The sequence below is a fragment of the Bufo gargarizans genome, chromosome 4 (genome assembly GCF_014858855.1).
Source record: "Bufo gargarizans isolate SCDJY-AF-19 chromosome 4, ASM1485885v1, whole genome shotgun sequence".
NCBI classification, from domain to species: domain Eukaryota; kingdom Metazoa; phylum Chordata; class Amphibia; order Anura; family Bufonidae; genus Bufo; species Bufo gargarizans.
In genome coordinates this window covers 193,434,994-193,451,412 of record NC_058083.1, presented here as the reverse complement: position 1 = coordinate 193,451,412, position 16,419 = coordinate 193,434,994, and the positions used below count along the sequence as shown (strand labels likewise).

The window sequence follows — 16,419 nt, the reverse complement described above, 5'->3', positions numbered from 1 at the left end:
ATTATGCCTTACGTATTGTGTATATAAGACATGGTACAATTCAAAATGTCAATGTATTTCATCATTTTGTGTGTTTATACATGTAGTGCAGAAGTTTGCTCACTACACTAAACATTTTACCCAGCATACTTTGCTTCTTTTTTTTTAGATGATCACCAGCATAGTAGAATAGTCGCTCCCGCTTTGGGCGGCAATGACAGAACAGTATCATTTACTAGTGCTACACACTACTTGCCCAGTACACACCCATGTAGATTAGATAGCAGCAGTTCAGATCTTCATACAGGAGCAATATAGGTAATGAGTAATGACGTGTATTCCAAAATTACTGCAGGACATTATGAGTTATGAGACAGGATTATACTACATTGGACAAACCCTTTAAATTAGCATGGAAATCTATGCAAGACAAAGCTTGTGTAAATTCCAATTAGTGGCACATGAGCAGCACGGGATATGATGTTCACCTCTTATAAATATGAGTATCTTTCTCCAAAGACCTTCTTATTAGGAGTGGCATATGAAACACCAGTGTTTCGTAACGGTGCCCTTACAATCCTGATCATCTTTAGAATCTACACCTAAAACCGGACATTTGAATCAGCTCACCTCTCATTACAAAGACTGTTCCCTGCCTCTGATGGCATCAATCGTAGCAACTGTGCTTGCAACGGTTGTGCGCTAAATGGCCACATTTATTGTAAATGTCAATATGAAAGTCAAATACAACCCCAATTCCAAAAAAGTTGGGGTGTTGGGTAAAATGTAAATAAAACCAGACTATGACTGAGAGAGACACAGAGAGACCAGTATGCTACTCATTGCTTCCTAGCAAGATATATACGTTGTCTGGGGGGTACTCTTTCTAATTATTGGGAGGGCCTAGTACGCATAGTACATGTGCAAAGTATTGTAGGCCAGGCAATGCCCCTCTGGGTTTCTGGGAAAGATATTCACATTTGCTTTCCTGAGCCTATCTGATGCCACTAGATGTTAGACATGCTAAGGCTACTTTCACACTTGCGTTCAGAACGGATCCGTCTGCATTATATTTTACAAAAAAAGTCTAAGTACAATTTGTATTCAAACGGATCCGTCCAGACTTTACATCGAAAGTCAATGGGGGGTGGATCCGTTTGAAAAATGCACCATATTGTGTCACCTTCGAACGGACTCGCCCCCATTGACTTCCATTGTAACTCTGGATGGATCCATTTGCCTCCACCTGCTGAGCGGAGCGGAGGACAGACAGAGCCAGACTGATGCATTCTGAGCGGATCCGCTCGGGGCCGCTTGTGAGAGCCTTCAAACGGAACTCACAAGCGGAGCCCCGAACTAGTGTGAAAGTAGCCTAATTTGCATAGATTTTTTCACAGAAACCAAGATTAGTGTTGCCTAGCCTACATTGTCATCACATACATTAACTGGTCTCCCTAATAGAAATAGTACCCACCCAGAGTTCCCCCAAAGGCCTCTCAACTAGAAAAGCTGCTTCTATCTGATTTGCTGTGTAATAGGCTTGAGTACTGAAAGAGCTAGTCACGTGCTGCTGCCATCCTCAGTGAGTTCTATTTTGCATTTTGTATTATATTGTGGATAAAATATGGGTCTATGAGATTTGTAGATCATTGCATTCTGTTTCAATTTATATGAATTTACATTTTACTTTTTTGGAGTTGCGATTGTACAAATACAGATGATTTTATCATTTATAGTACATATACACGACACTAAAACACAATGTAGATGAGATTTTAAAAAGTCTTACCCACAAACTGCTGAAAACAATCTGCAGACCAAATTACATTTTGTGATACATTTCTTGGAATCTGCCAAGACGCATACATGGACCAGGAGTAATATACAGTGCTGAAAAAGTTCATACCCCTTGAACTTTTCCATATTTTTTCATGTTACACCCAAAAACTTAAATGTAATTTATTGGGATTTTATGTTAGACCAACACAAAATAGCAATTATATGTAAAGTGAAATAAAAATTATACATGGTATTCAAATTTTTTTATAAATAAAAATTTGAAAAGTGTGGCGTGCATTTGTATTCCGCCCCCTGTACTCTGGTTCCCCTAAATAAAATCCAGTGTAACTAATTGTCTTCAGAAGGCACCTGATTAGTAAATAGAGTCCACTTGTGTATTGTACTTGTGTTTGTTAGAGAACATTAGTGATCAAACAGCATCATAAAAACCAAGGAACACACCATACAGGTCAGGGATAAAGCTGTGGAGAAGTGTAAAGCAGGGTTATATTGTAAAAAAATATCCCAAGCTATGAACATCTCACGGAGCACTGTTCAATCCATCATCTGAAAATGAAAGGAGTATGGCACAACTGCAAACCTACTAAGACATGGCTGTCCAGCAAAACTGACAGGCCAGGCAAAGAGAGCACTAGTTAGAGAAGCATGGTCACTCTGGAGGAGCTGCAGAGATCCACAGCTCAGGTGGGAGAATCTGTCCACATGACAACTATTAGTCACGTATTCCACAAATCTGGCCTTTATTGAAGAGTGGCAAGAAGAAAGCCATTTCTGAAAGAAGCCATAATATGTCCCGTTTGCAGTTTCCTACAAGCGATGTAGGGGACACAGCAAACATGTGGAAGAAGGTGCCCTCGTCAGATGTGACCAAAGTTGAACTTATTAGCCTAAATGCAAAATGCTGTGTGGCAGAAAACTAACCCTGCACATCACCCTGAATACAATGATCCCACCTGAGAGGTTTCGTAATGGAAAGCTGGTTTAGTTGCCCATTGCACACCATCAGATTCCACAGTTCCTTTAGAAAATGAAAGGTGGAATCGGATTGGTTGCTAGGGGCAACGAAGCCAGTTCTACTTTACACCAGTTTTGATAATTCTCTAGGGTGTCCCTACAGAGTCTGGCACGGTCAGCATTGATTGGACTGAATCAGCATATATGGACACACCACCAACTAGAAACACCCAGTTGTCACTTTATTCATGATTTTCTAGGAGGATTAACAGAGTAACGGTACAATAAAGAGTTCTAAAAAAAGATGAACCAGAATAGTTAATTCATGGAGAATACACCTAACTATTCATCACCTGTCCTCAGTATCCGATTGGCGGGGTCCATCTGTATTGCAGCGGTGGGCAGTGTAATTACAGCTCCTCTGTCCCATTCACTTGAATGGGAAGGGGCAGTTGTAGATAAACTCTGTCCTATTCAATTAACTGGGACGGAGGAGCTTAATTTACACTGGTTGTTGCTGGCGAACGGTTAATGTCATACAGCTGATCTGTGGGGGGTGCCGGGTGTAGGACCCCCGTCAATCTGAAAATGATGACCTATACTGAGGATAGGTCATCAATACAGGAAACAGAGAACCCCTTTAAAACTGACATCAGGAGAGGTGACAGGTCTTCTTGTATACATTGTGCGTGATGCCTAGGGCATCCTGTGTACATACATGCTAAGGACTTTTTCACGGGCATGTGCTGTCTGTGTTCTCCACATTCTAATGTGTTTATTCACATATCCCGTGAACCGTCTTCTCACGAACCTCATCACAGGCACAGATGTGTGAATAAGGCCTCTTGCACACGAACGCATCCATTCCGGGTTTTGTTTGCGCAAAAAAAACAGAAGGTACTCAGTGTGCAATTCGTTTTCGTATTTCCATTTCGTGAAAAAATAGAACATGTTCTATTATTGTCCGCATTACGGACAAGGATACTACTGCTCTATTAGAGGCCAGCTGTTCCATAAAATACAGAATGCACATGGACGTCAACCGTGTTTTTTGAGGATCTGTTTTTGTGGACTGCAAAATACATACGGCCGTGTGCAAGAGGCCTAAGGCCTTATGCTTCATTCACACGTCAGTGATTTCCATCAGTGATTGTGAGCCAAAGCCAGGATTGGAGCCTCCACAGACATAAGGTAGAAGGGAAAGATCTGCACCTGTTCTGTGCTTAGAACTGCACCTGGTTTTGGCTCAAAATCACTGATGGAAATCACTGACCAAACACTGCCTTAGTAAGGGTCCATTCACACGTCCGTTGTTGCTTTCCTGATCTGTTCCGTTTTTTGCGGAACAGATCTGGACCCATTCATTTTAAATGGGTCCTGAAAAAAAAAAAATCGGACAGCACAATGTCTGATTTTTTTTCAGGACCCATTGAAAATGAATGGGTCCAGATCTGTTCCGCAAAAAACGGAACCGATCAGGAAAGAAACAACGGACGTGTGAATGGACCCTTAGGCCTCTTGCACACAAACGTATTTTCTTTCCGTGTCCATTCCGTTTCTTTTGCAGACCGTATGCGGAACCATTAATTTCAACGGGTCCGCAAATAAAACAGAAGGTACGTGTGCATTCTGTTTCCGTATAACCGTTCCACTAAGAGACAGAACTTGTCCTATTATTGTACGCATAACGGACAAGGATAGTACTGTTCTATTAGAGGCCAGCTGTTCTGTTTTGCAAAATACGGAAAGCACCCGGTCGTCATCCGTATTTTTTGCAAATCCGTTTTTTGCGGACCGCAAAATACATATGGTCATGTGCAAGAGGCCTTACAGTCCAAGTTTTGTCTTATTAATTCTGCGGTAGGGCGACAATTGGAAAGGGCTCATGCTAGGTGTTCTCAAGATGTTGGTATGTAACATACAGCCATGAAAAAAAAGTTTTTTTTGAAAATTCTCCAAAGTGGCGTCTCAGCAGCTTACAGTCCCAGCCTGGCTCAGGTGTGGGGTCCCCTGCACACACCATTCCATGGTCATCCCAAATAGGTTTTCAGGACCCAGACAATCTCTTTTTATCTCTTCTTTCTTTTTTAACCGTAAGGATTTTTCGGGACTTGCTGTCATGAATTGCCTGCTAACAGGGAGACTAATATGGTCTGACCCCTGGTAATGTGCACGTCACCTACTTCCTGCACGCCGGAACCATTCCACCTCGGAACCTTGGCGCTCACTGCTCTGTTCCATGACGGGCCCAGTCACGACTGCGCTCCGCTGTGTTCCGGAAGTGCGGCCAGTGACAGCTTCGGGTGCCCTTGTTTGGCAGGGGGGCTGGATGTGAGGGAGCTGGAGCTGCTCCCCGGTCACACAGAATGTTGCGGGCCGCCTGGTGAGTAATCCTCGTCCCCGCACATGTGGTGCCCTGAGCCCCCGGAGGGCTTCCTGCTGGGCAGCTGACTGGACGGGCTGCCTTGTATCACACGTGCCGGACCGTCAGCGGCTGTGCAGATCACACTAGTAATCCTGTGTGGTTTGTCCAGCATGCCCATAAACCAACATATGTTACTACCTGTTCATTATCACTATGGATGATAGGAGTGACTGGTCCATGCCCGCCTGGTGAGAGTTGTAGTAGTGATAACCAGCACTTTCTGTCTTATAGGAATTAGGCCTGCAGGTTATTTCGCTGTGTGCTGCGCAGGACCTGCAGAAGTCTGATTAGATCACCCTGGGTCCTGTATGCTGCTGTAGATCCTGGGTACATCCGCCATTATTTCCTGACCTGAATCCCATCTATTGTAGTGTCTTCCACCAACGTACTTTCATAGTGAGTAAAACACGTGTGGAGGTAAGGCTAGGTGACACTTGAGGACATGTGGAGGTAAGGCTAGGTGACACTTGAGCATGTGTAGAGGTAAGGCTAGGTGACACTTGAGCATGTGTAGAGGTAAGGCTAGGTGACACTTGAGCACGTGTAGAGGTAAGGCTAGGTGACACTTGAGGACATGTGGAGGTAAGGCTAGGTGACACTTGAGGACATGTGGAGGTAAGGCTAGGTGACACTTGAGGACATGTGGAGGTAAGGCTAGGTGACACTTGAGGACATGTGGAGGTAAGGCTAGGTGACACTTGAGGACATGTGGAGGTAAGGCTAGGTGACACTTGAGGACATGTGGAGGTAAGGCTAGGTGACACTTGAGGACATGTGGAGGTAAGGCTAGGTGACACTTGAGGACATGTGGAGGTAAGGCTAGGTGACACTTGAGGACATGTGGAGGTAAGGCTAGGTGACACTTGAGGACATGTGGAGGTAAGGCTAGGTGACACTTGAGGACATGTGGAGGTAAGGCTAGGTGACACTTGAGGACATGTGGAGGTAAGGCTAGGTGACACTTGAGGACATGTGGAGGTAAGGCTAGGTGACACTTGAGGACATGTGGAGGTAAGGCTAGGTGACACTTGAGGACATGTGGAGGTAAGGCTAGGTGACACTTGAGGACATGTGGAGGTAAGGCTAGGTGACACTTGAGGACATGTGGAGGTAAGGCTAGGTGACACTTGAGGACATGTGGAGGTAAGGCTAGGTGACACTTGAGGATACGTGGAGGTAAGGCTAGGTGACGCTTGGCACACGTGGAGGTAAGGCTAGGTGACACTTGAGGACATGTGGAGGTAAGGCTAGGTGACGCTTGGCACACGTGGAGGTAAGGCTAGGTGACACTTGAGGACACGTGGAGGTAAGGCTAGGTGACACTTGAGCATGTGTAGAGGTAAGGCTAGGTGACACTTGAGGACATGTGGAGGTAAGGCTAGGTGACGCTTGGCACACGTGGAGGTAAGGCTAGGTGACACTTGAGGACACGTGGAGGTAAGGCTAGGTGACACTTGAGCATGTGTAGAGGTAAGGCTAGGTGACACTTGAGCATGTGTAGAGGTAAGGCTAGGTGACACTTGAGGACACGTGGAGGTAAGGCTAGGTGACCCTTGAGCACGTGTAGAGGTAAGGCTAGGTGACACTTGAGCACATGCGGAGGTAAAGCTAGGTGACACTTGAGGACATGTGGAGGTAAGGCTAGGTGACGCTTGGCACATGTGGAGGTAAGGCTAGATGACACTTGAGCACGTGTAGAGGTAAAGCTAGGTGACACTTGAGGACACGTGGAGGTAAGGCTAGGTGACACTTGAGGACACGTGGAGGTAAGGCTAGGTGACACTTGAGGACACGTGGAGGTAAGGCTAGGTGACACTTGAGGACACGTGGAGGTAAGGCTAGGTGACGCTTGGCACACGTGGAGGTAAGGCTAGATGACACTTGAGGACACGTGGAGGTAAGGCTAGGTGACGCTTGGCACACGTGGAGGTAAGGCTAGATGACACTTGAGGACACGTGGAGGTAAGGCTAGGTGACGCTTGGCACACGTGGAGGTAAGGCTAGGTGACACTTGAGGACACGTGGAGGTAAGGCTAGGTGACACTTGAGCATGTGTAGAGGTAAGGCTAGGTGACACTTGAGCATGTGTAGAGGTAAGGCTAGGTGACACTTGAGGACACGTGGAGGTAAGGCTAGGTGACCCTTGAGCATGTGTAGAGGTAAGGCTAGGTGACACTTGAGCACATGCGGAGGTAAAGCTAGGTGACACTTGAGGACATGTGGAGGTAAGGCTAGGTGACACTTGAGGACATGTGGCGGTTAAGGCTAGGTGGCGCTCGGGCACATGTGGCGGTTAAGGCTAGGTGGCGCTCGGGCACATGTGGCGGTTAAGGCTAGGTGGCGCTCGGGCACATGTGGCGGTTAAGGCTAGGTGGCGCTCGGGCACATGTGGAGGTTAAGGCTAGGTGACGCTTGAGCGCGTGTGGCTTTCCTTGCTCCTATGACACCTTATAGAAGCTACTACAGCCCTGGTTAAACTTGTTAGGAGCATGTAACGGATCTCCTAGCACCCCGACTGGGTACCTCCGTTGATGGATGCTCCTAGTGCTTCCCAAGGGCTCCAAGCACTCCGCTTGACACCGTAACTACCACCACAGACCCCACGAACCGACGCAGCTTGGTTGGGGTCTCGCCGTCCTCCACCCACACTAGACCCAAAACCGGGCTTCAGCTTCCAGTGGGAGAACCTCTCCTAAATCCAGAGAGCAGGAACCATGAACAAGCTCTTACAAGAGCTTATACTCAGGGGAGTATTGTGATATAGCAACCCCCAAGAGTGTAGTTATCCCATCCCCCAAACATGAGCCAAGACTTCATGAAGGGGTAAAGCAGGTCTCTTTAGTGAGCACAAAGGCATTTCTTATATACAGTTTTCCCCACAAGGTTACCACCCATGTGGACCTTGTGGAGCACGGGACACAAAGTCACAACAGACAATCAACACAGTATTGTACAGTTAGAACCTCCCAGCTAATGTACACAAACTCCCCTCTGCCTGTGATACAATTAACAAAATACAATAGGCATTGTCTGTGACGCAATCAACAAAATACAATGGGCTCTGCCTGTGATACAATTAAAAAACACAATTACCGTCCTCCCTCCATTGCCCCTCCCCCCCACCACCACCCCTCAGTTTCTCCTTATTCTCACCTTCCCCCCCCCATCCCCTCAACCACCTCCACCACAGCCCGGCAAATCTATGTTTTTTCTTCAACCCAGTCAAGTGAAACTCCTCGCTAGCTAGCGACATCCTTGTGCGGTTCTCCCATTCTTTAAAGGAAACCTGTCACCAGGATTTTGCGCATAGAGCTGGGGACATGGGCTGCTAGATGGCCACTAGCACATCTGCAATACCCAGGTCCCATAGCTCTCTGCGCTTTTATTGTGTTAAAAAACAGTTTTGAGTGATATGCAAATTACCTGATATGAGTCAAGCGGAAAGGAGCCCAGCACCGCCCCGCGTCCTCCGAATCTCCTCCTTGCTGGCTGACGTCACAGAGCTGGAGCGCCGAAATCTCGTGATGCACGAGCTAGCGCATGCGCAGTGTCGGCATCATGTTCATTCCCTGTACTGGCATCAGCACAGGGAACGAACTACGCATGCGCTAGCTCGTGCATCGCGAGTTTTCGGCGCTCCAGCTCTAATTTGCATATCACTCAAAACTTTTTTTTAACACAATAAAAGCGCAGAGAGCTATGGGACCTGGGTACTGCAGATGTGCTAGTGGCCATCTAGCAGCCCATGTCCCCAGCTCTATGCGCAAAATCCTGGTGACAGGTTTCCTTTAACTGCGGGGGTCTCAATCCCCCCCCCCCAGTGCCCAACTATACATTTCCTGGCTTGAAACAATAGTTTAGCTGCAATTTCCCTATGTTGAGGCCCTTCGACATTATCCAGCACCCCTAAAATACATTCCTCAAAATGTCTAGGTACTATGAACTGGTGATATTCCTCTATTTTTTCAATTATCTTCACCCAGTAGTTTAGAATTTTTATACATGTCCATAATATATGTGTATCGTCCGCCCCTATCTCTCCACACTTTTGACAAGTAAAGACTTTAGAGCCATAATACTTCATTAACTTTTTAGGAGAGTAGTAAAGACGATACATTATATTAAATTGGAATATTCTATAGGAGAAGTTCTTTGAGACCCTATTCTTTGCCTGTATGGCTGAGTCCCAAAAATCTTGCCGCATCGGTTCCAAAATACCCTGCCATTTGTATCGACTGCTCTTCTATTATTCTTTTGGTGTGACAAACATTGATATATTCTTGAAATCAGTTTCTTGCCGGGTCTTAATTCAATAATATTCTCCAAAGGCTGTGACAAAGTAGCAATTTGTGTACCTTTCCCGATCATCTTATGCAATGCGTGTTTTAGTTGTAAATATTAAAACCTCAACCCTGTATTTTTCAGTTGATATTTCCTTTTTAGCTCTTCATAAGGTATTATATCCGCTGCTTCCCATACCTGTCCCAGTTAATATATTCCCTATTTCCACCAAATATTCTGATCTATTGTCTCTAGTTCTGTAAGGCCAATATTATCCCACAATACGGTGTCTACATATAACCCGGTTTGGGACCATAGTTCTTTTACCAGCTCTTGGCCATCAACCGAATCAAAGGTCTATATTTACCTCCCTGTTGGGTGAAAATGCCCGTTTCCACAGCCTGAAAGATATTGTATTTCTCCAGTCTTTTATTCATCCCTGTTATAAAATTTTTGTAATTTTGCTAATTACTCCATGTTATCATGTTTTTTATAATCCCTGCCCTGAAGAAAAGTTCCATATCTGGTACGGACAGTCCGCCCTCCCTCTCCTGAATACACAATATTTGTGCCTTTATCCTCGTTTTTTTGCCTCGCCATATTAAATCGGTCAATAAACTAGTTATTATTTTAAAGTATTTTTGGGGGATTATCACTGGTGTATTCCACAGTATATAGTTTAGTGCAGGTAATACGCACATCTTAATCAGTAAAATACGTCCTGCCATCAATATGTTCAGTCTTTTGCAAACCTCAATTTTTTTTCTTAATTTCCAGAATTTTCGGAATCATGTTTAATCTCACGTAATCCTTGGGATCCGGAGTAATCTGGATTCCCAAATATTTAACAGGTTCATGCATCCTCTTAATTTCCAACTGTCCCTCTCTAAAATCGTTCAGGGGGTCAATCGGGATACATGCTGATTAAGGGCCCTTTCACACTTGCGTTGTCCGGATACGGCGTGTACTCCACTTGCCGGAATTACACGCCGGATCCGGAAAAACGCAAGTGTACTGAAAGCATTTGAAGACGGATCCGTCTTCAAAATGCGTTCAGTGTTACTATGGCAGCCAGGACGCTATTAACATGCTGCGGTATTTTCTCCGGCCAAAAAACGTTCCGTTCCCGAACTGAAGACATCCTGATGCATCCTGAACGGATTTCTCTCCATTCAGAATGCATTAGGATAAAACTGATCAGGATTCTTCCGGCATAGAGCCCCGACGACGGAACTCCTATGCCGGATCCGGACAACGCAAGTGTGAAAGGGCCCTTAGACCAGTTAATACTGAGTCCTGAATATCCACCAAACTGCTCGAATACCTGAAATATCCTATTTAGTGATCCATATGAACCCACAAATAGCATAATATCGTCCGCATATAAGGCAATTTTTTCCCTCATGAGTATGGTATCTAAACCCCTCGATTCCTGGATCCTGTCTGATCATGTCTGCAAGGGGTTCAATAGCTATTGCAAAAAGCAGGGGGGAGAGGGGACATCCCTGTCTAACTCCCCTGCCGATTGGTATACTACCTGAATGTTCTCCATTTACTATCACCCTTGCAGACATTTCCATATACAATAGTTTTACCCATGTAACAAAATAGTCCCCAAATCCCATTTTCTTCATTGTATTAAACAGGAAGGGCCATTCTATCGTGTCAAAAGCCTTTGAGGCGTCTATAGTTACTATCAATCGTTCTCCGCAATTGGTGGGTTCAAACTGGGTGTTCACAAAATATCTCATAATATTCTCTGTGGTGGTTTTGCCCAACATGAATCCCGACTGGTCCTCGTGAACAATCACCGGGATCACACTCCTAAGCCTATTTGCCAGAATCTTAGCTAATATCGTATTATCTGTAGTGATCAGTGAAATAGGATGATACGAGTCCATCAGGGCGGGGTCCTTACCTGGCATCTGGATAAGTGTAATCGGGGCTTCCCGCATAGAGTCTGGAAGTTTTCCCACCTGCTTCGCTGACTCCCAGACTTTAAGAAGTTTTTCAAATTAATATTTCTTTATATTGAACGTACACCTCGAACGGGATGCCATCCATGCCTGGGGCTTTGTTCTTTGTTATCCCCTTTAACATCTGATGCACTTCTACAGGGGTTAATGGAGCTTCCAGAGACTTGCATTGATCAGTTGTTAACCTCGAAATCACGATTTCTCGCCCAGTTTCCTTGGGGGACACAGAAGACCTTGGGTATAGCTCATCTCCATAGGAGGCGTGACACTAAGTGAAAACTGTTAAGCCCCTCCTCCACAGCTATACCCTCAGCCTGGAGAGAGAGACTGCCAGTTTTTAGCTTAGTGTCCAAGGAGGCAAGACACTCCCTGCTCTGCAGGGCTGTTTTCTCCTTGTTTTAATTTTTGATTTTTACTTTTTTCTTTTCTTTTTGTTCCAGAACATCAGGGACAACAGAGACGCACTAGACCTCTCTGTTTCTCCCGGGGTCGAGCTGCGCCAGTGCCGGTTTTCCGCACTGCTGCCTCCCCCACAGAAGGCAAGGTGGATCAGGGCAGCCCAGCTCCCCTACATCCCGCCAGCACAAGGGTCGCCCGCACGCCAAGTCCCTCTTCCAGCGTCCTGCCACTACGGTGCCAGTAGCTGAAGGGGCGACCCTGCTGGAACGGACCGAGGGTGAAGACGGCTATGGTGAGAGATTGGCTTCTCCAGCCCTACGTCCCCCCCCCCCCCCCCCTCTCCTACTGACAGGGCCTCTGGACCCTTTTGTCCCTGCTAGCCCTAGGCTGGCCCCTGGCTGCCACAGGGCGACATTCTGCTCCCTCTCCTCCCCTCCATAGGACATTGGCACCCTTCTCCCTGCAAGAAGAATGCCTGGGGAGCTGTAGAGGTTCGCACCTAGCTGCCCCTGACGGAGGGGTTATGCAGGCTTCCCACCCTCACAAACCCGGTCTCAGGGTCCCCCTCCCTCTTACCGGCCACTGCTTCAGGGCCAGAGGGCCCGCGCCTTGCTGCCCCTGACCCATCACGGGCACCGGTCCGGTCAGCACTAATATTCCGGTGCGGCCCGGGCGCCGCAAAAGATTTTAGGCTCCGCGGCTCCCGCGGCGGGCCGCCATTCCAGGCCCCCTTACTCTTCCGGCCGGCGGGGTGGGCTCCCGCGGCCAGCGAGCCGCCATTCCGGCCCTCCTGTCTCTTCTGGCGGCGGGATGGGCTCCCGCGGCCGGCAAACCCACATTCCGGCCTCTGTCTCCATTCCGGGTCCCTGTCTCTTCCGGCCGGCTGGGTGGACTCCCGCGGCCGGCAAACCGCCATTCCGGGCCCCTGTCTCTTCTGGCCGGCGGGGTGGGCTCCCGCGGCCGGCATTGGGCTATGCCCCAGCAGGTGCCGGTCGGCGGGGCTCCGCTAATTTGGTCCCAGGCTTCGGCCTGCTGGGCCGCAATCCCGACCGGCCCGCGGGGTGGGCTCCCGCGGCCGGTTTGAAGCGCCGTTCCGCCTCAGGTCCCGGCGGTATGACGGGCCGGGCGCCGCAATTTAGCCCCCGGCTTCGCGGCCTGCTAGGCCGCAATATTCCGGCCTCTGGTGGAGGGGGCGGGAACTTCTCCAGGCGCGAATTTTTCCCGCCTGGAGGTTCCTCCGCCCCCAGGGGATCGCACGCCGCCCTCCAGGCCGGATCCCTGTTAACCCTTTGGGTGCAGGCCGGCTCCCAAAGATGGGTCTGTATAGTTGGCCCCCCTTTTTTCTCCTGTCTCTCAGGGCCCCTATATGGTGGCTCCCCTTTAGCCTCAGAGGCTGAGTTTAAATAATAAAAATAATAAAAAAAAAAAAAATTATAATAATTAAATAAATAATAATAGATCATGATTTCTATTGGGCTGCGCAGGACGCTGCAGCCTCATCAGTAATGCTGCATGTCTGCATGACCTCTTTCCACAGGCGGCATGGTGTTGCGCTCCCAGCCTGCGTCGCTAGGGCATTTCCCCTTTTGGCGGTTTTCTTGCCTCTTCCAGGATACGGCGCGGGCCAAGTGCATTCGGCCCTTCTGTAGGCAGCATTCATCATCTCTCCAGTTATGGTGCCTGCCATGTGCATCCCCCCCCTCCTAGGCGGGCTACTGCACTCTCCCTGGCTGGCCATCTGCATGACCCCCTTCTTAGGCGGAATGCTGCACCTTCACCGGATACGGTGCTGGCCGTGTGCACGACCCCCTTCCATAAGCGGAACGCTGCACTCTCTGGATTTGCTGCCGGCCATGTGCGTGACCCCCTTCCGTGGGCGGAACGCTGCACTCACTGGATTCGCTGCCGGCCATGTGCGTGACCCCCTTCTTGGGCGGAACGCAGCACTCTCACTGGATCTGTTGCCGATCATGTGCATGACCCCCTTTTTTAGGCAGAATACTGCACTTTCACCGGATACGGTACTGGCTATGTGCACGACCCCCTTCCATAGGCGGAATGCTGCACTCTCGCTGATGTGCTATGATGTACTTATGTACTATGTTATTATGCTGCACTCTCACTGGTTTCGCTGCCGGCCATTTCTTAGGCGGTATGCTGCACTCTCATTGGATTCCCTGCCGGCCTTAGGTATGCCTCCTTCCCTCAGGCAGCATACATACATCCCTCTGTCTTTGGGTGTTTCCTCGCAGGTACGTTGCTGGCCACGTGCATGTACCCCATACATGGCAGGGTGCTTGCACTCTCGCTGGATCCCCTGTCGGCCATATGCATGACCCCTCTTCCGTAGGCGGTGTACGCACTCTTGCTGGATTCGCTGCCAGCCAGGGGCATGCCTTCCTTCCTCAGGCGACATGCACGCATTCTTAGTGACTGTGTTTGTCTCTCGCCAGTACGTTGCGGGCCATGTGTATGACTCCCATGCATGGCGGTGTGCTCGCACTCTCCCTGGAGGAGATGCTGGCCATGTGCTTTACCCCCTTTTTTCTGGGCGGTGTGCTACACTCTCACCGGATACATTGCTGGCCATGAGAATGGCCCTCTAACATGGATGAAACGCTTGCACTTCCATTGGATACGGTGCTGGCCTTGTGCGTGACCACCTCTCACTTCAAGGGCAGAATGTGGCACGCTTTTGGGATTCACGGCTGTCCTTATATGGCTGTGCTGGACTTGTACATGTTCCCCTTTCATTGGCAGAGTAGTTACTCTCTCGCTGAGTTCAGTGTTGGGTGTTTTATTGCACACTCATTTAATGCTAGGATACCCCTGTGCATGTTCCCCTTTCACTAGGTGGACCTCCTGCGTTCCTGCTGGTTTATAGGGTATGTCCTGCTTCTCTGAAGTAGGTACGGCCTTAGGCATCACTCCCTTTTGGGACGGGTCTTTGCACTCTTGCCGACTGCGGTTGGCCGGGTACAATTTCCCCCCTTTCGGGGTGGACTGATTGCGTTCCATCGCATGCTACACTAGGTTTGTGCATAACTCCCTTTCAGGTTGCACTTTGCAATTCCGTACATGCTGTGGCGCTCTGGGACGAGCCCCCCTTTTTTCTAGGTGGGTTGGCCTTCTCGCTGCTTACGGGGCTGCTCGTACGTATGCCTCACCTGCTTCCTGCGGCATACCTTTGTTTCTTGGGAGACGGTGCTTGCCGCCAGCCTTGCACTCGTCCCTAGGGCGTTCATTCTGTCCTCCTGACCGGACAGGCTCTATTTCTCTCTGCTGCACCGAGCTGGGTGGTGCTCATTCATTTAGTTGGCCTTTCATTCCAGGGAGTGTTCGTGGGTCCTAGATGCATGCCCTTTGCGTCCTTCTGCGGCATTGCTTCCCTGCGCTAGTGGTCACATGGTCGAGAGTGCTGTTGTCTGCAGCGCCTCTCGAATTCTTCATTGGCTCTGGCAGGACTGCGGTTCCCTTGCCTGCCGCAATTTCCTCCTCTTCGGATGCAGGGTGCTACGAGTCCTTCCTCTTGGCGCCTCTACGCTTCTGTCTGATCTGCTACCGGGTTCGGACTGCTCTTCTCGGGACGGTCACCCAACTTCTCTTGGGTGCTGGATTACCCAGGTCCAGAGGACCTCCGCCTTGGGTTCTTCAAGGTATTCGCCTTCTGCGAGGCGGTGGACCGGGCGTCTCACAGTGTAGCGGGTTCTGCTTTTGAGCTGTCCTATGGCTTCCCTGTTGCCCACTCCTCCTCCTTTCGGTTGGAGGGTGTTATGTCGGCCTCTGTTTCGACTGCCTTGTTTCGCCGGCTTTGTTTGGCTCCCGCTCTATACAGATCACTCCGATGTGGCTTCCCGCCAGACTTCGGAGGCTGTATTTTCAGTGTCCTCCCCTCTGGGGTGAGCATGGTTGTTCATGTGGATGGTTCCGGTGTTCCTTTTGGCCTCGTACTGTCTCCCTTGTTCACGCTGGCTGTATTTGCTGTGTGCCTATTTACAGAGTCTACCGCGTTCTGTCCTCCCGCTGAGTGCAGATTGCGTGGCCCATTCTAAGACGATGGTCCTGATGTAGATTTACCTTCTCGATAACTTGGGGGGGACTACCTTTTCGGTCCAGATTGTCCTTTGATCCCACACCGGGGCTGTACAACGTGGTTACATCAGCATGGACTTTAGCCTGCCTTCTCCTGGCATCTGGTGGATCCTTTGGGTTCTTTCCATCTGTCCTTCTGCTCCCCCATTCGGGTGGATACGGGACGACGTTGTTCAAGGGCCGACGGGGCTAGTTTTTTGTCGACCCTTCTGCCCGTGTTACTGGTCTGCGCCTGTTCACATTGGGTTTTCGCCTGCTTGCCAGGCGACTCCAGCGGGTTCGCTGCTGTCCACTCGTGGCTGTGTCTCGTCCAGGATCTGTCGTAAGACTTAGGTTTTTTTTGTCTGGGGTTCTGTGGGAAGCTGTGCATTCCCCACTCTGAAGTTCTTTCCCCATGGTTCTGTCTTCTACTTGAGGTGTCAAGTGTCGGCGCTGTTCTTCCTCTTCCAGCGTTCCCGGCCTCTGGGCCTGCCAAGGCCTTCTTCCTCGGAGTGGCTCTTTGGTTCCTCTGTA

General features: G+C 49.0%; 1 protein-coding gene across 12 annotated transcripts in view; it reads left to right on the top strand.

Moving 5' to 3' along the window:
- The first annotated feature begins 4,978 nt into the window (after positions 1 to 4,978).
- Positions 4,979 to 16,419, top strand: part of OPA1 (OPA1 mitochondrial dynamin like GTPase) — a 143,449-nt gene continuing 132,008 nt past the window's right edge. For all 12 annotated transcript variants that reach the window (XM_044288769.1, XM_044288767.1, XM_044288762.1 and 9 more), the window contains exon 1: positions 4,979 to 5,116. In XM_044288769.1, the coding sequence (XP_044144704.1) occupies positions 5,100 to 5,116 (17 nt within the window). In that variant the 5' untranslated portion in view covers positions 4,979 to 5,099. The remainder of the gene's footprint in view (positions 5,117 to 16,419) is intronic.